General features: G+C 41.4%; 1 protein-coding gene across 4 annotated transcripts in view; it reads right to left on the bottom strand.

Moving 5' to 3' along the window:
• JAG2 (jagged canonical Notch ligand 2) overlaps positions 1-23,268 on the bottom strand; it is an 85,229-nt gene that overhangs the window by 11,995 nt on the left and 49,966 nt on the right. For 2 of the 4 annotated variants that reach the window (XM_077266190.1, XM_077266179.1), the window contains exons 4-14: positions 18,675-18,929; positions 18,476-18,536; positions 10,178-10,308; positions 8,937-9,056; positions 8,559-8,672; positions 8,023-8,136; positions 6,797-6,910; positions 6,034-6,080; positions 4,478-4,651; positions 530-680; positions 117-281 (exon numbers count right to left, since the gene is read on the bottom strand). In XM_077266190.1, coding sequence (XP_077122305.1) covers positions 117-281; positions 530-680; positions 4,478-4,651; positions 6,034-6,080; positions 6,797-6,910; positions 8,023-8,136; positions 8,559-8,672; positions 8,937-9,056; positions 10,178-10,308; positions 18,476-18,536; positions 18,675-18,929 — 1,446 coding nt within the window. The remainder of the gene's footprint in view (positions 1-116; positions 282-529; positions 681-4,477; positions 4,652-6,033; positions 6,081-6,796; positions 6,911-8,022; positions 8,137-8,558; positions 8,673-8,936; positions 9,057-10,177; positions 10,309-18,475; positions 18,537-18,674; positions 18,930-23,268) is intronic. The other 2 variants (XM_077266196.1, XM_077266206.1) reach the window with 1 other exon arrangement.

Genomic DNA, 23,268 nt, shown 5'->3' with positions numbered 1-23,268 from the left:
AAAAACACATTACATACATACATATATTTATTAAGACATGAATCAATTATTTACTCTACAAAACAAACAGATTGAACAGTGCAAGAATACCCAAATATTATTTTAATCGGACGTACTTTCATGGCAATAGGCACCAGTGAAGCCTCGATTGCAGGAACAGGTGAAATTCCCACCAGGCAGACTAATGCAACGTCCGTGAGGCCCGCAGACATTAGAGGAGATGTAACGGATATCTTCCTGGGTGGCATTAGTAGAAATCGCTATTGTGCAGCTGTCTATGACTAAAAATAAAAAGAGGGACACGTTAGTGACACTGAGACGCTCACTATCAGATGCAGGAAAAAAAAAACAGGACCCTGATTCACACGTCGAAATAGCAGCCAGCGACTAACATTTGCACAATGCATCCTGCCCGCCGGTTTATGGCACCTTATCTCTGCATGTGCCTACAAATATAGACATGACCTAGCCACGGGGCCCCAATCATTCCTCTCCGATCTAACAGTATGGTGCAGGCACCCCCGCTTACCTTTACACAAGCCGTTCTTGCAGTGGTCTTTAAGATGAGAGCAGTTCTTGCCGTCGTAATCGTCTGAGCAAGCACAGTAATAATCGCCTCCTACGTTGTAGCAAGGAGCTTTATTCTGGCAGGGGTTCGGGTCACAGAAATCAATATCCACCTAGGGGATGAAAAAAAAAATTCTTACTTTAAGGGCAATGTCATATTAAGAGACATGGGCAACTAACACTTGTATCTGGGGATTAATGAATTTCCAAAGCAACAAGGACGGCACAGAATGGAAGAGCCCAAAGTAATGGTGCAAGCGTTTCAGCCATCGCAAGAAAAAATAAATCAATAAAGATGCAATCATGTCTGCAATTCCTGGTGACCTGGAAAGTCTCCTGTAATGGCTGCAGAGAATGTAAAACGCAGTGGGAGCATATCTAGGCTAAAATGCGTTGTGCAGCTTCAGATGTGTTTGGTGTGTGACCACAAAAATACAAAGCCCCCTAACTGGAGTATTTCACCCATTATGTCATTGACATGTATGAGATTTTACGGTAAGTCTGAGTCTATGAATCCAAAAGGTGCAGTTTACCACAAGATTAGTGAAGAAAGACACAGAATGGCGAGATTAGCCAGATCTTGATAAGGCTCTAATAGTAGACATGGAAACTAGATTATCCTAAAAATTAGACCTAAAAATAAGGGAAGCCAAGAACCAACCCTACACTTTCCTCCCTGGGTCCCATGTTCTCATATGCTAATCTGCAAACATGGAGAAAAAAAAAAACTCCCTGCATCTGATCCGTATACTGCATACACTGTATATAAGTCTCTTACAAGCAGAAAAAAAAAATATATATTCTCTGCGGTGTCTCCGCGAGTGAAACATGACAGCAGAAACCTTCACTATCCAGCACTTTCTGCAGGTTGAAGCCTCCTCTGCAGTCACTATTAGCACAAAAATGCCCAACTTAAACAAATGTTAAAACCCTGTAAACCTTAAGGCGGTTCTGGCCTTTTAAGGTAGTACGTCCTAATAAATGGCTTCCACTTGTCTTCACTGTGATTACTGAAACCAGATGCAAATTTAAGTCAAACCTAAAATGCAGAAATTTCAGACTTTAAAAAAAAAAAAAAAAAAGATTTTGTTCCCTCAGGGATTTTAGGGTGTTCACAGTCACACAAACTCTTCAATCATTAGGCTAAACTATTTGTGCTTTTTTCAAAATGTGCACAAGCTAAACAAACGTACACTCAGCTCGGCTATATCTGCCTCTAACTTTCCAGGCGACTGGGATGAATGCTGCCCAGTCTGTATGCGCCCTACATTGCAAAAGCTTCCACCTGCACAAATGAGAGACGTCTCTGCCACCTAGACGTTCCCTGCCCGGCCTGGAGAAGTTTAAAAGGAGGGAGCGATGTCGGCCAATCCGCAGAAAGTTGAAAATCTCAGCCCGGCCGAGGGAAGCCTGCCTGCCACCTCCCTGATGGAACGCAGCCCCACTAAATCCACTGGTAATAATAATACACCGAAGGGTTGGCAGAGGACTGGCAGACATTCGCTTCTTCCAAACATCTCTGCTAGCTTACAACACAGGGAGAGACGTGTCAGCAAGAACCGTCCTACAGTCGCTTAACCTCTTCATGTCATGAATGAATATAAATATATATATATTTTTTTTTTTTTTCAAGTCCCTGTGCCTACATGCTTTGCTGCTGTTCGACAGCCACAACACATGCATAGATTACCCAACAGACTAGTGCCGGGGTCACACTTGTGAGTGCACTGCGAGAAACTCGCGTGAGTCTCTCGCATCAGTACCCGGCACTGCCGCCGGTACTCAGGTCTGGAGTGTGCGGCTGCATGTATTTCTGTGCAGCTGAATGCGCTGTTCCGAGTGCCGGCGGCAGTGCCGGGTATTGATGCGCAAGTTTCTCGCATTGCACTCACAAGTGTGACCCCGGCCTACCCTGTATGTGTTGTAGCTGTCGATCAGCTGCGAGACGTGCAGGGACTGTAACATTTTTCGAGCGCACTGAAGTCACTCAGTTGGCACATGACACACCTATTAGCACACCTTATCCGAGCACATTTGCTCATCACTAGTGACTAGTCATCACAGGGACTAGTAGAAGCGCCAAGGATGCAGGAGTGAGGACTCGCTGCCTCCGAGGACCAGGGCAGTTTTTTTTTTTTACCCAGATTTAAATGCATCATTCGTCGGGTGTTTTTGTTGCTTTATTTATTCATTCATTCATTCAATCTTTTTTCCCCCCTCATGTGACAAAAAAACCAAAAAAAACCACAACCATTTATTATGCTAAAATCTATTTCTGTAGCCCAATATAGAATCACATTAAGAATCACCCAAGTTTTGGATTCACAGATAGTCGAAGCATTGTAAATAAAACGCTTAAAGTTCTAAAAACAAAATAAGCACTAAAAAAAAAAAATCCAAAGAAAAAAATTTAAATCCAGCAAAAATCATTTTTTCATCTTGGGAGTGGTGGAATAAAAAAAAATAAAATAAAAATTTGCAGCAACAGGATTACTGATCCAAGAGACTTAATAATGCCAAGACAGGAATGTCTTATTTGTATGAGCACGTCTGATTGAGGTTTGGAGATTGAGAGTTGCAAAGAAAAAAAAAAAAAAAGAAATTATGCAGAGCTCAAGGACGAGGATACGTCTAGATGTCTGACTACATGACGAACGCCTAAATCTCTGCTCAGACCGAGCCTGTGAGAATATGGCCTTCTTCAGATGTCCCCCTATCAGCGGCGTCCACATGTTTCCTCTGGTTAGTATAAATTTCCCTTTCCAGTTCAAGTTTAATAGTATGTAGTGAGGATATGGTTAAGTGGGGACAAAACTTCCTGCAATTCATATAGTTTTTATCCTGACTCCTTGATCTTCTACAATAAAAATCAAGTACAAAAATGCAATAAAAAAAACACAATGCAAAAAAAAGTATGCGAATGTCCTATATGGTAGTATTGCAGGAGTGGTGGTGGGGGAGGGTTCAGCCCCTTTAAGCCGCTCTCTTTGCAGATACTTTTACATTACACGTATTTCTACTTTTAGTTGTGAACGGAGAGCATTTTATCGTGAGGCCACGTGACATGTTCCAAGTTGCATTTTTCATTTTTCTTTGGATGCAAATGGAAAAGACTTGTCACATGTTCAAACAAGCATAAAAAGCAAGATCTTCGCGAGCTTACCAAGCTTCTGTGAAATCCTTATTGAAGTGAAGCTGCACCTTTTACACCATGCTGTAAGGTGACCACGTGGTGGTCAAATTCACCAAAGAACGAACTCAAAGCTCACAAATGGCCTCATCCTTTATTTTTGGGGACCCCACCACCATAGGTAGGGAGATTTGTGGGGTTTTATGGTTTGTTTTTTTAACCAATACCAAAAAGGCGCCCCATTTTAATCTTCACTACAGACCCCCTCCTCAACTATGGTCACACCACCAGCAGATGGCCTTGCAACACATGATAATACAGATGTGCCCCACTAAAAAAATTGCAGCACTTTGGTGGAGTGCTGACTAACAGACAGAATGGGAGGGTTGGGTTTAATGGTTTTACAGACAAAAGTTAAAATCCGCTGTAAATGTCTAAGGAGCATAATTAAAACTATGAGCTGCTGACTTGTCGGAGACATTTCTCCAGGGTATGAAGAAGCTACACGTCTCTGGAATTTTAATCATCCAGTAATTCAATTTGCTTATAAAACTGCCTTTGAAACAAAAAACACATCCGACAGCCGAGTAGAAGAGGAGGCCGTGCCTTCATAGGGTTGGCGCCACTTAGACACAACTGCTCATTGTGCATAGGAAGTATCATATCATGCCTGCATCAATATGTGAGGTCCTCGTACCTGGCAATCTCTGGCTTAATAGATAGATTTCCAAGTTTTGTCCATGGAGGATGCCACATGGCAGACTCCTCGGAAACACTCACCTCACACGTGGTACCGGCAAAGCCAGGGAGACATCGGCAATGGAAACCGTTGACCAGATCGTCACAGACGCCTCCATTCTGACACGGATTGCTTGCACACTCGTTCACTTCTATCTCACAGTTCTTGCCAATAAATCCACGTGGACATAGACAGCGATAGCCATTTACCTTATCCTAGATGCAACCATAAGATAAAGTGCAAAGTTAAGACTACAAGTAGTTATTGCTTAGCCATTCTGTCAGAAAGCAGGTCAACTCCCACAACCACATGGCAGATGCATAGTTTCTCATGTGTTAGGTCCAACATTCCCAGCTTGGCTGTGGGTCAGAATTATAGTCATAGATGATGCTGTTAGTTTGAGTCGAGAATTGTGACCAAAATACAAGAAACCAGAAAAAAAAGCCACAAGGATTCATAACGGTCACGAAGATCATCAGCAAAAAAGAAGACACCTAACCTCAAGACAATCCACAATCCTATTTTATGTTCTTTAATGAGACAAGGAGTAAATCAGAGAAATGGCCAACCTAAGTCATCGAAAGCAGGAACGAGATACAGCCAGAGAGCGGTTCAGTCTTTTAAAAGGGGATTTCAAATTTTTCTTAAAAAGTTGGCAGTGGAAAAGGATGAATACAAAAAAAAGGAATATATAACCCTGGAGACCCATCATTTGCTTCTGTGCAGTCTCTCCAATCGCTTCTGCCGGATCAAAAGAGCAGAGTCACCCGCTAGTGTCTTCAGCGGTCAAGTGATTAATTGTCGACACATTATCCCCTTCCATACCAAAGGAGGCGGTTAGTGCAGGAGCACTGGAAGGCAAATTCTGGGGGTAAGCTTTATGTCTTAGGCTGTGTGCCCACGCTGTGTTTTTTATAAGTTTCTGCCGCATTTTTACCGCAGTGGAAACGTTTATATATATAAAAAAAAAAAAAAAAAAAAAAAAAGCATTCCCATGCAATCCTATGGGATTCCGCAGTTGCTGTGCCCATGCTGCGGATTTTCCCGCTGCGGAATCGCATAGCGGTAAAATCCGCAACATGTTCATTATTTCTGCAGAATCGCAGCGATTCCGCCGCCATAGGATTGCATTGAAAAGACTCACTTTACGCATGTGGCTATGCCCACCATACGTAAAGTGAGCGCTCAATGTGCGGATGGTACCCAGGATATGGAGGAGAGGAGACTCTCCTCCAGGCCCTGGGTACAATATTCATGTAAAATAAAGAATTAAAATTAAAAAATAGGGATATACTTACCTTCTGATGGCCCCCGAAGTCCACCTGCCTCTCAGCGGTGCACGCGGCGGCTTCCGTTCCCAGAGATGCATTGCGCGAATCACCTGGGACGACGTCGCGGTCACGTCACCGTGACGTCACAAAGGTCCTTCGCGCAAAGCATCCCTGGGAACGGAATGTACCGGGAGCCCCGCTGAGGAGATCGGGGGCCATCGGAAGGTGAGAATAACCATATTTTTTTATTTATTTATTTTAATTATTTTTAACATTCTATCTTTTACTATTGATGCTGCATAGCCAGCTGTCAAAAAAATCCTCACCTTGCAAATGCCTCCATTCTGGCACTGGCCCCGGCAATCATTAACGTCTAGAAGCAAAAAAAAAAATACATTTTATAGAATGCAATGCACAAGTAAGGAGATTAGATGAAGTAAAAATCAAAATCAAGTGGAATATATATTATATATATATATATATATATATATATATATATATATATATATATATATATATATATATATATATATATATATATATATATATTTTAGTTCCCACTTCCCACCCAGACCAGCCCAGACCTATTTACATACATGAATGATTGAATGGCAATACCAGCCATGAACAATGGTAGCACCATTTCCTGGGGGAGAAATACTGATTTCACAAAACCTTATTTCCAGATAAGGCTGACACAGACTAAGTAAGGCTATACTCGCACATTTTGAATAAGTCTGGATTTTTGTAAAACAGGTGAATAAAGGTCTTAATTTTTACTGGTGATTTTTTAAAAAAAATTTAATGCAAAGAATACATTTGCAAGTCTGTTTATTACACAATTGGGTAGTTTTAGGCTATTTTCACACATGGCAGACTGAAGCGGGTTTTTTTGTGCAGCATATTACTGCGAGGAGGAAAATTAAAAACAAAAAAAAGTCTGCCATGTGTGAACATACCCTCAACTCTCCTGCATCCTGACAGCGCACAGACAATAATGCACAGACAGTGAGGTGAGAAGGTGACCTTGGCAGGGAACGGATGCGGTTGGGTAAGAGTGGAGAGGAGAATGAACCAGTCAATACTAACTGATGTGACAGTTTTTCCCTGTCCATCCTGGAATGCAGTCACAGTAATATCCACCAATCAGATCTCTGCAAGAATAAGCATTAACACAGGGATTTCCCTCACACTCATTAGCATCTGTGAAACAAGACAAGAGAAAGAAAAGAAAAAAAAAAAAAAAGTACACACCATTACACAGATTCCCAGGCACCAAGCAGAATACACCGGCATATTAATAGGCTAGTAGCAAATTAAGAAAAATAAATGACATTTCATGCAGAACATCCCCATCTACCGTATTAGCCGTATTTGTCTAGTAACTTCATGCTATGTTAGAATGCAACCCAAAAAAGTAGGTTATCATACTCTACTATGCATTTAATCGGGGAGGAAATAAGAGCAGGAATAGCCATGGTAGGGGAGGAAAAAATAAAAATAAAAAAAAAAAATCATTTTTTTTTTTTCAAAAAATGTATGATTAATATATTAGATTATGTTTATATATTCACTTATTTTTTCCAGATATATCAAAAAGATACACGTCATTCCATTGACCAATGGAAGAAAAGACTCCATCAAGGGTCTCCAGAACTGTCCCCACATTGTAGCATCCTAACCACTGGCAGGAGCCGGCTGCGCTTGGGGAAGGGAGCAATCGTTCCCCCTGGATTTTGATATAGGGTTTTATAGACAGAGCACAAAATCTGCCATTTCTTCCATCTTTTCTATAGAATAGCGAGGAGTAACTGCTTAGGGTGAAAGACTAAGACCACCAAGCAAGAAGTCAGATGGTACACTTTGCTCTTGACAGCATTTCCAAGACATTACACATATGAAAAATAAGTGGGGGGGGGAAAAAAATCTCTAATTCTGGCTTTATTCCTTGGTGTGCTCATTACTCCCATATGAAGACAAGGTAATAAATTATTAATACATAATTTCAATATACAAAAATAATTAGTTTACAAGCTTCACAAAAAGCCCCATCACCAGTTAAGCTAAAGTCTTAAATAAAAAACACTTAAAACATTCATTAGGTAATATAATAAATGCAAGATTAATACGATCACAGAAACTGCATGAAGGATTGGACTTTGGATATCTTAAATTTTGAAGTGGGTTTCAGTAAAGTAATAGAACCGGAAGGAATGTGTGTGAACGGTTGTCAAATGCATAGATTCAAGATGCTACTCGATGTCACTACAGACTGTGGCGGAGGAATATTATGGCTAGATTTCCAAATGACTTACCCAACTGACAGGTGGTCCCAACCCACTGTGGAGGACAAATGCACTCAAAGCCATTAATAAGGTTTTTACAAATTCCTCCACTAGCACAAGGGTTAGATGAACATTCGTCAATGTCTGCAATTGACAAGGAGAAAATCAAAATTATATATTTTTTTCCTCATCCATAGATACACGCAGTACGTAAATATTTACCCTTCATTTACACGGTCTTTAACCCACAAGTCAACAAGTTATGTACATAAAAGACGGGACTTCTAAAATCTGGTTTAAAAAAATAAATAAATAAAAATTTATGGATTATTCGCACCCACAGCCAGAAAATGTAGTAGGCTGTGGACTCAATAGCAAAGTACTAATAATCTGCACTATTTTGCACTCTTGTCAACATTCAGAGAATCAAGTGGACTAGATTGGCTATTTCCCCACCCATCTGAGAAAAAAAAAAAAAAACTGTCCCAGACAACCAGGAAACAACAGTTAACCGTTCCAACTTTAAACAATGGAGATGTCCTCTAACGCACGTTGGGTTAACTTACCGATAGCACAGGTTGGACCGGTCCATCCTGGTGGACAATGACACTCAAACCCAGAGGAGACTTCATGACACACACCATCATTAGCACATGGGTTGGAAGCACAGGCGTGTTCAGCTAGAAAATATAAGTTTTGTTAGTATGTTTGTCACCCGCAAGAAGATGATCTGTCTTCTGATCAGACGATATTTATGAATAGGGCATTTCTGGTAGACTTTGGAGCCCTTTTAAACTGGAACCCAATGTATAAAACCCTAGTAAAACTACCACTATATGAATATGTTGAGTAGAGTGAGAAAATGGAAGCCAACCCCTCCAATCGCAGAAAAGTGTATAGGGTAAATTAAAAAGCCATGTATTAGAAGGTACTTTTTCTTTTACCTATTTCGCAATTCTTTCCAGAGTAGCCATCCGTACAGGCACAGTGATATTTGTCAGGCTCTGTGTTCATGCAAGTTCCTCCATTTAGACATGGATGATGGGTTCCACAATAATTCAGATCTTTACCACAAAAGGAAAGAAAAAATACATTTATCAAGGTAAGGAGGTATCTAAAGATTGTCGGTACAGATTTATAGAAACCATTTTTTACTGACTTGCTCCAGACGCACCGGGATTACCCAACGTCACCCCCAAGAGTTACCCAATCTTTAAATCCGGCCATACACGTTTGGCTAGCAGCCATCTAATGACACTTCGGCTGATCTTTCAGCCAACAGCCATTTCAGCCAGTCGGCTGTACACCAGACTATACACAGGGAGTGTTCGACCAAGCACTCCTGTGTTCTCTACGAGAAAGCTGCCGAGTAACACGTTAGCTAGCTGCTTATCGCCAGGAGAACAATGCGATCGGCAGTCCAAAATCTGACATGAACGGTTGACAGGTCTGCTGACCATCAATTCAGCCTCTCCCCTCTACAAATCAGAATACTGTCCGAACCCATGGATCTACACTAGTCTGTATGGGGGCCTTAACATTGTTTGTTTTTTTTTGGCACACACAAACATACAATGAGGAAAAAAAATGTATAACAAATGTGTGGCAATATAGTCAGGAATCTTCTAAATGTGAAAGAGAACCCAGCAATGCTCAATAAGCTACGGAGGTCAAGGCAACAATCTTTTTAAAGCAGCCGAAAACATGAGACAATTGGTGGTGCTAAATTAACAACCAGGGATGCCGTAAAAATAGTCCAGAGATCATGATGAACGGAGCTCCGCCAACATCATGTTGCTTGGCCTTGACCTAATGTCTCAAGCAATGGTGTCCTATGGTGATCTTCAGATATATCCGATTTCATTGACGACAAACTTAAATAAAGTTACCAGACTCGTATGAAAACTTAATGAAAGGTTAGAAATGCTACACATCTGTGGGATATTGGATACCTGGCTTACTACTCTGAGGCAGCAAACATTCATACACAAGGACTGATTACGTCACTGGGAGTCTGACAAACAAACTAAAAAACCTACAATAACTTGAAGAGGTCAGCCAGAATGAGATCTGAGGTGTCTCCAAACCAACAGGAGTCATGGGTCATTGTAGTCTGTGTACCACTGCATTCAAGAAAGCCATAGAATAGGACATTTAGCAAATTAGAGAGGTTTCTGAAATGTACCTTTATCACAGAGAAGTCCACCCCAGTTAGTCTCACATTTGCACTCCCACGGCAAGCGGCAACTCCCATGGAGACAGCCTGGGTACGAAAGACACTTGTTGCAATAGTCACCCTGCCAGCCATAGTGGCACCTAGGAAAAAAAGTTACGTAAGTAAATAATGTGTATTTTAGATTGATGACAAAAGTGGAAGAGGAAATTTGCATATTTAAATTTCCCACAAGAACATTGAATGACCTACAAGTCTTCTTACACTAGCATGCCAGTTTCCACAAAGACGTTACCCTTAGACCCCAGCAAAAGGCTTCTCATACAACCAAAATCAGGTCTGTGCGTGAGTGAGTGAGACACTAGGGAAATTAGCCATTTTACAGTACACTGAAAAACTGGCAGACAACAAAATGCTGATGGACTCCCAGTGCTTTAGTGGGAAACTTTTCTGCTCTCCACAGAGGCGTTATGATGTGAGATCTAGATGATATTTAAGCAAGAGCCACTATAGCAATGGAAGAGGAAAAAAAACAAACAAAAAAAACACAACAACACTGCCCGTGCCAAATCTGTTCTAGAGATACAATTCACAGCAGTAGGAAGTGTCTCGATTTTGTCTGTCTACTTCTGGAGGCCGCATCCTCATCCCCATGATTGTTGAGCATCCTCATTGTCAGACCCCCCCACTGACCAGATATTGAAGACCTCTTTAGAAGAGGTCATCAATATACCGGTTCTAGACGTCGTAGACACAGTCGTCTTCTGGTTGTACAACTTCTAGACCTAGAGAACCTAAAACCGGATTCTTACATACTAGACATGTTGTTGGGGGCCTACATGAAATCAAATAAACACCAAAAAAATATGGCTAGAATTCAGACCATTACAGCATTTTACACCCAAAATCATTATAAAGCACATTTCTGCGGATGCTTTTGGGCAGGATTGGCAAGAGGTTAGCCAATTTGTTTTTCTAAAGAGTGGAAGTGTTATTTCAGGGCCTGGGGGTGGGTGAAGACACAGCTGTCTTGTCAGTTTTAACTGCAGTTATTTTGGGAACCTTTTCCATACAATGAGTGTTATGTATTCACGCTGTGCTTTTATATTGCACATTCCCTGATCAGAGACTCTCAAAACGGCTGTAATGCAAGATTTCCTTCATTTATTCACATAGTTAATACACAAAGATCAGCAAGATAAAGGAAGGAACATTCCCAAATTTTACTTTCTTCGGTGATTGCTGGTAACATACAATAAAGCAGTCTTTACCTGCAGTCCCACATAAAACCCCACTGGGGAGCAATTTATGAAAGGCCTTCAATTTGGCACATCTTTGACAATTTTTAAAAGGTGTGCACCTCTTATTAATTTGTAATTTTACTCCAGTATACTGGGATCAAGATGGGAGTACAAAAAATACTCATCTTAAACAAGGGGTTATTCCCAACCTTATCACCTAGCCACAGGACATAGGTGATGACTTGTACAGTGAGGAAATAAGTATTTGATCCCTTGCTGATATTGTACACTTGCCCACTGAGGCTACTTTCACATTAGCGTCGTGCACTGCACGTTGCAATGCGACGTTGCGGCGCACCGACGCATACGGTGGAAGCGCCGCACAACAGGGGCAGCGGATGCTGTTTTTCAACGCATCCGCTGCCCCATTGTGAGGTGCGAGGAGGAGGGGGCGGAGTTCCAGCAGCGCATGCGCGGTCGGAAATGCTGGACACGACTCACCCAAAAAAGTTACAGGCAACGTTTTTTGGTGGTGCACTGCGATGCTAATGCAAGTCAATGGTGAAAAAAACGCATCCTGCAAGCACTTTTGCAGGATGCGTTTTTTCTACAAAACGATGCATAGTGACGTGCAGTGCACGACGCTAGTGTGAAAGTAGCCTGACAGACGCAAACAGTCTGTAATTTTAAGGGTAGGTTAATTTTAACATTGGGGGATAGAATATAAAAAATAAAATCCAGAAAATCACATTGTATAAATTATATAAATTTATTTGCATTTTGCAGTGAGAAATAAGTATTTTATCCCTCTGGCAAACAAGACTTAATACTGGGTGGCAAAATCCTTATTGGCAATACAGCAGTCAGACATTTTTGTAGTTGATGATGAGGTTTGTGCACCTGTCAGGAGGAATTTTGGACCACTCCTCTTTGCAGATCATGTCTAAATCATTAAAGATTTTGAGGCGGTCGCTTGGCAACTCAGAGCTTCAATTCCATAAGTTTTCTAAGGGATTAAGGTCTGGAGACTGGCTAGGCCACTCCATGACCTTAATGTGCTTCTTTTTGAGCCACTCTTTTTTGCCTTGGCTGTATGTTTTGGATCATTGTCTGGTTGGAAGACCCACCAACGACACATTTTTAATGTCCTGGCGGAGGGAAGAATATTGACACTCAGGATTTTACGGTACATGGCTCCATCCATTCTTCCATTGATGCAGTGAACTAGTCCTGTGCCCTTAGCAGAGAAACACCCCCAAAACAGTGTTTCCACCTCCATGCTTGATAGTGGGGACAGTGTTCTTTGGGTCATAGGCAGCATTTCTCTTCCTCCAAACACAGCGAGTTGAGTTAATGCCAAAGTCCTCAGTTTTTCTCATCTGACCACAGCTCCTTCTTCCAATCACTCACAGTATCATTCAGGTGTTGATTGGCAAACTTCAGACGGGCCTGCACATGTGCCTTCTTGAGCAGGGGATCTTGCGGGCACTGCAGGATTTTAAACCTTTACAGCGTAATGTGTTAGCAATGGTTTTCTTGCTGACGGTGGTCACTGCTGCCTTGAGATTAACAAGTTTTAGGCTTATCTCTCACCTTCCTCATGATCAAGGATACCCCACGAGGTGAGATTTTGCATGGTGCCCCAGATCGATGTCAATTGACAGTCATTTTGTATTCCTTCCATTTTCTTACTATTGCACCAACAGTTGTCTTCTCACCCAGCATCTTACTTATGGTTTTGTAGCCCATTCCAGCTTTGTGCAGGTCTATGAACTTGTCTCTAACATCCTTATAAAGCTCTCTGGTCTTGCCCATGTTGTAGAGGTTAGAGTCTGACTGATTAAGTCTGAACAGGAGTCTTTTATAAAAGGTGACTATGTAAGACAGCTGTCCGTAATGCAGGTAACTTGTCTTTGTCAGTGAGCAAACTTACAAAATCAGCGAGGGATCAAATACTTATTTCCCCCACTGCATATCAGTGGTGGTCCGAGCTCCACCGATATGGAAATACCCTGACGGATTGGAGCATTGGCCACATATGGTCACCAGAGATTCGTCAATTCTTTAAGGAATGCCCAGCACTTTACTTTGCCACCTCCAGCATTCCCTAAGAGAATGGCAAGTATTGGCATCGCATTAGTCCATTGGAACATAAAAGCTCAAATGTTGGGATTGATGGGTGTCCTAGAAGTGTGGCAGGTGATGTAGGAATAACCTATTAAAAAGGGGTTGGCCAACTATACCTAGGAGACGCCATCAATATCTACCCGGTTGGTGTGCAACACCAGTCCCCTCCGCCAGCCTGCTGTTAACAGTGCCAGTCTGAAGTTTTCAGATGATGCCGAAATACAGCAGCTCCATCATTTGACTAGCAGGTACATCTGTAGTACCTGGCCACTATGTAGCTTTGACTGCACTACTGTGATCAGGCAGCATATATGAGACCTTCTGCCCAGCGCTGGTAACAGAAGATTGTGATGGTGCGACTTTCGGCAACCCGCCAATCTTTTTTTTTTTTTTTTTTTTTGCTGATGGTCTATCCTCAGGTTGGTCTATCTTTATTGGTAGCCAACGCCTTTAAATATATGCCTTTGGGCACCATGTTTGGGGATATCACAAACAGTCTGCTATAGGGAAAAAAAGTCCCCATTTACTTTCTTACATAGTGCCATTAATTTCCATAACACTGCATCATCATCACTCTCCCCATAGGTAATGTAGATTGTGAGCCCCAATCAGTAGGTCTTTGTAATGTGAGAGAAAACCCAAGCAAACACGGGGAGAACATACAAACTTCTTGTAGATGGTGTCCTTGGGATTTGAATCCAGGACATCAGCGCTGAAAAGCAATAGTGCTAACCACTGAGCCACTGTATTGAGACCTTACTGTAATTATGTAAGACCCTGTACAACCCAGAAGTAACTGAGGACTTAAGGTCGGCTAAATGCTGTATCTACAGACCCACCCTCCCTATATGCAAAGCATGAAAGATGTCAATAGGTCCATACAATACGTAAAACAAGGAAGCATGCAAAAACAAAACCCTCTGAATGCGATTGGAGGTGCAGTTTTAGCCCTATGCTCTTTAACCTGAACCCTACCAGTCACATTGTGGCTGCGTGATTGAAGTCAGTAATCATGTTCGTATTTGCAACTCTTTAGTCAAACTTCGAGTATTAAATGCCAACAAGCAAATAGTTTTAAAAATGGCAAAACTTTTTTTTTCTTTTTTTGGGGGGTGGGGCCAAAAATAAGTCTTGTAAAGTCCAGGTTTAGTAGCAAGCTTAGAGCGGCACAGGATTCCCGCATTCCTCAGCTATATATTTTTTATTTTTAGAGGAACACAAATGTTTATGAATCAAAGGGTCACTACGTGTTAAGTCCGGCTGTTCTACCATTATCTAGGAAGAGTAAATGTGGACTTCCTCTCCCACAGGAAGTCTGTTGTGTCCTAATTTTACAGGTGATGGGCCAGCTTTAATTTGACTTCCTTATCGGAAACAAAAAAGGATTTGCACGTATCCTATGTCACGGTATAGTCCGCCAGGACGGGACAGAATTGGGTTTCTCTCTCTCACTGTCCTCCAACATCCTTTTGTTGTAGTGACGTCTTGAAAAGTAGCTAATTTTTAAGTCGCATGCATGAAAGTCAGAAACTTTGCCTTCAATACAACATATGAACAATCTGTACAATACTGAAGTATAAGTGCAGTTCTGCAGTGCAGAAACGCTGCAGATCCGCAATTGATTTACAGTACAATGTAAATCAATGAGAAAAAAAAAATGCTGTGCACACGTTGCGGAAAATCCGCTGCGGAAACGCTGCGGTTTAAAAGAAGTAGCATGTCACTTTTTTGTGAATCTGCAGCGTTTTTGTACCCATTCCATTATAGAAAACCGCAGGGGTAAAAAACGCAGCAAATCCGCAAGAAAACCGCAGCAAAAACGCACAAAAATCCGCTAAGGAACCGCACAAAAAACCGCAGGTGCGTTTTCTGGCAGGAGAGGCAGAATCCGCAACAGAAATTCCTAAGCCTAATCCGCAACGTGTGCACATAGCCTAAGGAAAAGATCAGAAGAGATCCCCAAACTTTTAGAATGGGCTATATAGCATTAAAAGAAGGAAAGCTTCACGCCAAAACAGCACCACCATTGTCTACCGGCTGTAAAAGCTCTGCTTTGACTTCAATAATACTCACAAAAATGTGTGCCACCAAGAAAGCAGCCATATTTTTTGTAATACTGGAAAACCAAACGTAAGCATACATTTTCTAGTTGCAAGAGTCATCATAGTCATCCTGTTAAGGATAAATCTATAAAAAAAATAAATAATAATAATCTAAAGCGCGGCAGGTCCATCCAAAATAATTATGTAACCCAAGAGTATTATAAATCAGAAATGGACAAAAAAAAACAAAAAAACAAAAACCAGATAAAGCCAAGCTAATAGATTACATTTTTCTTGACTTGCAATGGAAACTGTCCCAGACATCCATACATATATTTTTGACACATTAGCTACTTATCAACATTTTCAAAATGGGTAACAAAAAAAAAAAAAAAAAAAAAAAAACACTGAAAATTTGCTTCAATGCTATTTAATCCCATTTCATTTTTGACACAGGCAGGGTAAGGAGAGTTGGGGGATAAAGGTGAAGAGGATGGAGGGCAACTATCCTGTGGTGACCTGGAAGCCAGGAGCAAAAGTGAAAACTGGCTGCCAAGGAGAACAGGATGGCAGACCAGGGCAGCGGGAGTAGAATTTATCAGGCTAGCAACCATGCACGATAAAGAAAATTTATAGGCCACTTATGGCATGGGGGACTATGCTTATGGCTGACGTCCGAAGGTGGCAACACAACTGCCAAAAATGTATTTAATTACAATTTTTGTTCAAAGTAATACTACATTATTGTGTGTATTACAATTTATTGTGACACAAATAGCCTTTGTGTAGTCTGGGCGACCTTATCAGGCTCCAAACTTCTATGTCTGCACCAAAAACAATTGTTAGAGGTGGAATACTTCGTCCTTGCAGCGGGGAGGAAGGGGCTGTTAGACGGAATTTCACGGGGGTACAAAGTCATTCTTTACATTGCATCCTTAGAACCAGCTGGCACCTTGAATACAAGGAAGGTACTGAAACAAGGGAAGGAAATGGAGCCGAACAGGGTTCTGAGGAATACAGACAATGCATACTTTGGATATTCTTATCTAGAAAGTGACATAACAATTATATACCTAATATGCATGTCCTCCATCTATAGGGTAAAAACCGAGCATTCTCACATTCATGAGTGACTTGGCATTACACAGCCAACATATGTGGAGCCCTGACCCAGGATAGGAGTCACAATTTCTCAAAAACATAGCTGAACATTGGGGAATATTGTCCCCCTTAAATCTTAGGGGGAAACCGGATAATGCTACAGGATAAAACATTCATTAATATAAAAACAGCCTAAGAGTCCACATGATACACAAGGTCTCAAAAGACACCAAACATGAAAACTACTACATAATCATCTCAAAACATAGGTTGCTGCACAAACCATGCGAAGATAAACTGCTGTCAAAATGGATTGCAGGAAAAGAAGGCACCTACTGCAGGATAAAGTTACCAATATAAAGCAATACATAGAATAACAAAACGCAAAAAACAAACAAACCTATAAATGGTTCATTGCAAGAAACAATCGAGTTTCATGTTGTGTCCAACATCCTGAGGTTCACAAACACTTGTTAAGGAAGATTAAGGAGATTAAGGAGATTCAGTAATCAGTTCCCTCCTTCTTCAGACCTATGAAGTGGCACGATAAGAATGGCCGATACACTTACGACTGCTGATGGACCAGATGTTAATCAGGTTATAAAGGAACAAATCAATAGTGGGATCAAAGCAATGATGATGATGAATACTGTCCGGAGTTGTAGGATCTATGCTAAAAAAAAAAACCTACGACGACCTGACTTGATAAGCCGTCAGCTAAGACAATGTTGGCAAGCCACTTGCACACAAAGATTTCAACAGATGAGCTGAAAGTTGAGCATTGTTTCAACAAGTTGTGCTGACCAATTATTGACTTCTTAAGACAAATCTTATTTTCCAGGATTCGAGTTACATTACTTGAGCTCTTCAGAGGAGTTGATCATTTTTAGAAAACTTTTTCTTATACATTCCGCAAAAGCATTTCTCGCTCTGGAAGGACCTGTCCTATATTACACAGACAGCCCACTGATGTGAATGGCGAGTGTGTAATGCTTAATTTTTCCTGTGGGGGTGCTGTAGGGAAACTTTATTGTCAGGTTTTCCCCACATACGACTAATCAGTGGAGGTTAAAAGGGAGTCTATCAGTAGGATCAACCCTGGTAAACAATCTATACGGGTATAAAGGACACCTTGGTATCTGCGATCTGAGATACGGAGAAATTCTCGACTTCTTTTATATGTGAGTGAGCTCAAAAACGGAATATGAGCATAGACCAGAAAGTAAAAGTGATCCAGAGCAGTGAAGCAAAAATGTGTGCATCAGTATCACACACAAACATCTTATGAATTGCAAAGGCAAAGAAAGAAGTGGTATAGAAACATAAGGTACGTCAAATAAGTCAGATTTCAGAAGATCTTTTGATGAAAACAAAAAAAAATAAAAAATCAGAACCCAAAAGTTTAAAAAGTCAGCAGTCAATGGAAACAGCCAAATACAGAAAAGACAGTCGGGTCAACAAGACAGATATGAACTATGACAATCCTTCTCATTATTCAATTTTGAGGTTTCATCTGATAAACAAGAAAGTGGCAATGCTCCAGGAATCCATATCAGGGGGATAGGATGCAATTACAGGTCTCCAGCAAAACAAAGCATGAATCACAGTCTGCCACATCCCAGACAAAAAAAAAGGATTTGTCCAATTTAAACAACAAATTAAGCAATAACTTTCTTTTTTACTGAAATTTTTCAAAACTTTGCAATAGATATTACATGAAAAGAAATGCTATGAGTACCCATGTGGAAGACTAGATTAAAAAAAATATTAAAATAAAAAAAATAAGCTATAGAACTTACTTGCATTCTCCGGGAACAGAACATCCACCATGGAGTAGGTCACATCCCTGCTTGCATATTGCTGCAAGAGAAAGACAAAACCTCTCAGATTAATGGAGGAACATTTAAAAAAAAAATAAAAAACCTAATCCTTCCCTTCACCATGAAAATTTTTTAAAAGTGTAAACCACCGAATATGATCATTAGGTCAAAAGCTCACCTTGCTTGCACTCTTCCCCCATCCAGCCATCCATACAGGCTTTATTTCCATTGTGGTCACAGGTGTAATGACCGACAAAGTCATCCCTGGGGCGACACAGCTTGTTACACATGACTCCATAGTAATTTTCATCACATTTGACTCTAATTTTAACATCGAAGTGGGCAACATGGCCATTCAAAACCAACGGTGTCCACTGGTCGTCTGGGTTGATGACTCCAGCGTAGGGAATCCGGTCAATTAAAAGACTTTCGTCTATAAAAGAAAAGAAAATTAATAATGAAGCTCCGTAACTGGATTACATCACTGAATAAACTGTACAAGCTGAAATGAACCGCAACGAATGCCCCGTCATGAAACATCAATGTAAGGAAACAACAGTGAAGACCACACACAGTTGACATAACCAGATATATCTGGCATAAACAACCATCCCCTCCTACCCTCAGGCTCTGCATCTGGCAGTCAACATACCCTTATCCTCAACATATAGCCAAATCACATGGAAATCTGGTGTTGCAGCTGATTTGAGGGCATAAGTACCATAGAAACAAGTCTATGTGGCTATTATGGGGACCCAAATAAACTTGCAGATATTTAGTCTTCTCATCCTACAAATTTATGGGGAAAAAAAACCCACCAAACAAAGTACTGTAGACAAAGGCCTCCTAGTCCCAGGTGGTTGTGAGCGTGGTGGGATCAACAAGTACGGTACTTGAAATTGGTTTATCGTTGCTATGGGCTCCCATCCTTCATTTACACTACAGAACTGCAATGCCAGATACAGCTGATGGTTAAAAGTTGCAACACCAGAATTTTCTATTTTTTCATAACCAAAATAAAAATATAGTAAAGATTAATTCCACTATTGTAGTCTTCCTTGAATTGAGGATCCCCCAATACAAAGTTTCCTTGCTGGAGTTAATCTACTGAAAGCAGCTTTCGTCCAGCTGAATGTTCTTCTTAAAAAGGCATTTCCTAGTCAACATCATGAACAGGATACAGACTGTATACCTCATTCCTACATTCTCAGACTGTTTCATTTCCCACCACCTTCTGTACAGAAGGATCATCCACGATCATGACCGTCGAGATCTAAACAAAAATTGTCCTTTCTGAATTTGTGAACGATTTGCTTGTATGGCACAAAGTATTAACTAAGGTATACAGCATAAAAAGGGGCACAAAATTTAAACTGTAGTCAAGATCATTAATGGCCATAGCTTAAAAAAAACAAAACACATTGTCTTGGCACTCACAAAGACAAACAGGAAGTCAACTTTACAAGAAACCACAAGTGTATGAACTTGTACTCGGCACTCAACAGAACTAAAAATTGGTTGCTTTCTGAAGGCACACCCTGTCCATTAGCACTAAGAGCAAATGGACGTCAGAGGTGGGTCAATCACTCTGTGACCCTGTCCATGCATGACATGTCCCTCTACCCCCACAGATGTATGCAGTCATAGCCCCCATTCCAAAATAAGAGGGTCTTTTCTCTTGGTATGGATCTAAGAAGTCGAGTGAAGAATGACCCATGGACTTTTTTTTTTTTTTTTTAATTCCTTCTCTGCTAGGGCCTTGGACATTGATCCTGTCTGGGTCCTATTTACCAAATGTGTAGAATGATGGGGCAACTTGAACTGGAAAACACTCTTCTTGGGTCCCAGCAACAATCTTCACAGTGACGACTAGGCAGTAGACACCACATTATCCATTTTCCCACTAGTACAGCTGACAGATCGAGGATCTCGGAAGAGATGTCCTCAAACAAGAGGTCTGATAGGCCTGATGACACGACACAGGATACGACTACTTCCTCAGCATTCCTCCCTGCGCTCTACCCGTCTGACGACAGCAAGTGGCAATTACATTCAGCCAGAGGAAATAAATACAGAAGGAAAAGGGCTACAAAGCAGCAGCTTTAAAAGAAATATCTAAAGATTATATATAGCCAGTAGCTAGGGTTACAGAAATACACTGTACCTCGCCGGATCTGTTTTTATTCCAGTTAATCTCTATTATGGTAACAAAATCTGAAGGGAATTTACAGGCGCGATAAATTGCAGTTTGCAACGTTACCAGAAACTCCGCTTTTTAGATTCTTCATTATATCCGTAAATAAAACACATCCTATAAACAGTGTGAACAGAATAGTAACAGGTCCCAATTGCTCGGTTGACATAATGGCGCTTTTGTATTTACCAAAATGCCAGTCACGCTGGGAGTAGACATACAATCTAAGTGAGAAAAGAACATTCGGAGCAGACCAGTAATTTATTTAGTGTAAGAAGTGCCACTCGGCTAAGACCATCTAAAATTTGTACCGATGGATGAATACAGACCAATGCTTGATATAGCTTTACATAAGGCAGGGAAAATGGGAGAAAAACCTGTAAGAAAATACAAGAAGAGGCAATCACTCAAATGGGAAGAGTCTCAATCTGGGGTTATGGGGCACATGTCTAAAATGAGGAACATGTGGAGTCACGCAACAGTAAAGGCCTCCATAAAAATTATGCGAAAGCCAGCCAGCCCAGTGCTTACAGAAGACCTCCTGTTGTGTATGGGAACTGCCCGACTCCCTCAACACATCTCAGGGAGGAAGAAGTATAGTTGGGCAGTTGGAAGTTCAACGCCTACTCATTTTGTTTAAAGGAGACATAAGACTCAGTCAGTCAGTCTCTCCCTGCTAAAAACAGGGACCACTTGGCCAAGGGTAGGTGGGAAAGATACCAGTCAGCCGAACGATGGTTGTCACTCATCTTCTATGTAAAGCCAGCTTAAAACAAAGGATTTTCCCAAGAAATAAAACCCTATTTTCTAAAGAATCCATGGCAGAAATTAAAGGCTGAAATCCTGATTTTTGCCACGAATATACCTGCAGATCCAGATAAGGATTTACAATTTTGTAATTCAATTTGCAGATTTTCCACAGGCAATAATGAATGCCCCGTGAAATGTAAAATTCACTCATGTTCTAGTGACCGATTCACTTGCATTAGATGCAGAACGACAGAAGATACTGTGAGCGTTTAGACAAAAACCATTACAGAGTCCTAAGTGGCTGAATATAGGTTTTGGAGAGGTGGCCATTTATACAGGTCACCTCAAATGTGATGAAAAGGCAGGTTGCCAATATCTGAAAGGATTCTCAAGAACCCCTTAAGTACACCAGTTTGGTAATTACATTTTTACTTTTGCCTAAATGAACACAAAGCTTAAGCAGCTGTTTTGCAATGTCCCAACATACATCTGAGGCAAACAGAACAGCTCGTAAGGTAAAAAGGTCAATTCAGTAGATAAAAATGGATGCTACTTTCCTACAAGAATGGTGCTACTTGTTTATGTGGGGTACAGGGCAACGAGTCTAGTGTTACAGTAACTAATCTGACGAGAGCCTTAGCAACTTAAACAGATAATGACAAAACAAAGAAAAAAAACACAGCATTTCATGAAGACTGGTCATAGCAAACACAGTCAGGTGCACCATTCCCATGGACGACAACAAGCTGACTTGGTTTCAAAGAGTAATTTGGGCCAATAAGTGCACATGATCACCAATAAGTCAGAGACAGAGCTGGGATCATTTTCAACCTGAAATACCACAACACAGCAAAGGAACAAGAGTGGGGCCACTTCTATGAATGAGGGGTGGGGGATAAATACAGACCCCTTTTTTTCCCCCTAAATCAAACATTCCCATTAGATCGACTTCATGCAAGGGACATTTATGGTCAGAGGATGGAACAGTCACGGGTCTCTTCACCTAAACTCAGCTCAGGTTAGAGACGACCCACAGCCTGTCAATATACGTCAATAGCATGAAGCTGAACTTAAGGCCGGTTTCACACGTCAGTGGCTCCAGTATGTGTGGTGACAGTTTCCTCACGTACCGGAGACACTGACACACGTAGACACATTAAAATCAATGTGTCTGCACGTCAGTGATTTTTCGTGGACCGTGTGTCCGTGTGCAAAACACGGAGACATGTCTACGTTTCTCCGGCAGCACGGTCCGCAAAGCGTCCCGCACACGTGCACACAGAGAACAGTGTGCACTCTCCTCCGTGTGCACGTACCGCCGCAGGAGAAACAGCGCTAGAGTTAAGCGCTGTCCCCTGCTTTTGGTGCTGAAGCCGGCATTCATTCCTTCTCCCCAGCAGCGTTCGCTGGAGAGAAGGAATGAAAAAAAATCAAGGTTTTGTTATTTTTTTTTGTTTAAAATAAAGTTCGTGGTCACCTCCCGCCTCCCACCCTCTGTGCGCCCACCCGCTTGCACCCCTTTGGGAGGTGGAGCCGCATATTCATCACTGTAATGAGCGGTACCACGTGACCGCTCACACAGGACAAGCTGCCGGCGCTGAGAGGAGGCATCGTGGGAGCTGGGTGAGTATTTTAATGCAAGCGGGCGGGCGCACAGGGGGTGGAAGGCGGGAGGTGACCACGAACTTTATTTTAAACACACAAAAAAGTAACAAAACCTTGATTTTTCATTCCTTCTCTCCAGCAAACGCTGCTGGGGAGAAGGACTGAATGCCGGCTTCAGCACCAAAAGCAGGGGACAGCGCTTAACTCTAGCGCTGTCTCCTAC

This window comes from Ranitomeya variabilis, chromosome 1, assembly GCF_051348905.1.
Source record: "Ranitomeya variabilis isolate aRanVar5 chromosome 1, aRanVar5.hap1, whole genome shotgun sequence".
In the NCBI taxonomy this organism is placed as follows: domain Eukaryota; kingdom Metazoa; phylum Chordata; class Amphibia; order Anura; family Dendrobatidae; genus Ranitomeya; species Ranitomeya variabilis.
Note: the sequence above shows the minus strand (reverse complement) of the source record. Positions and strands in the feature narration are given on the sequence as shown.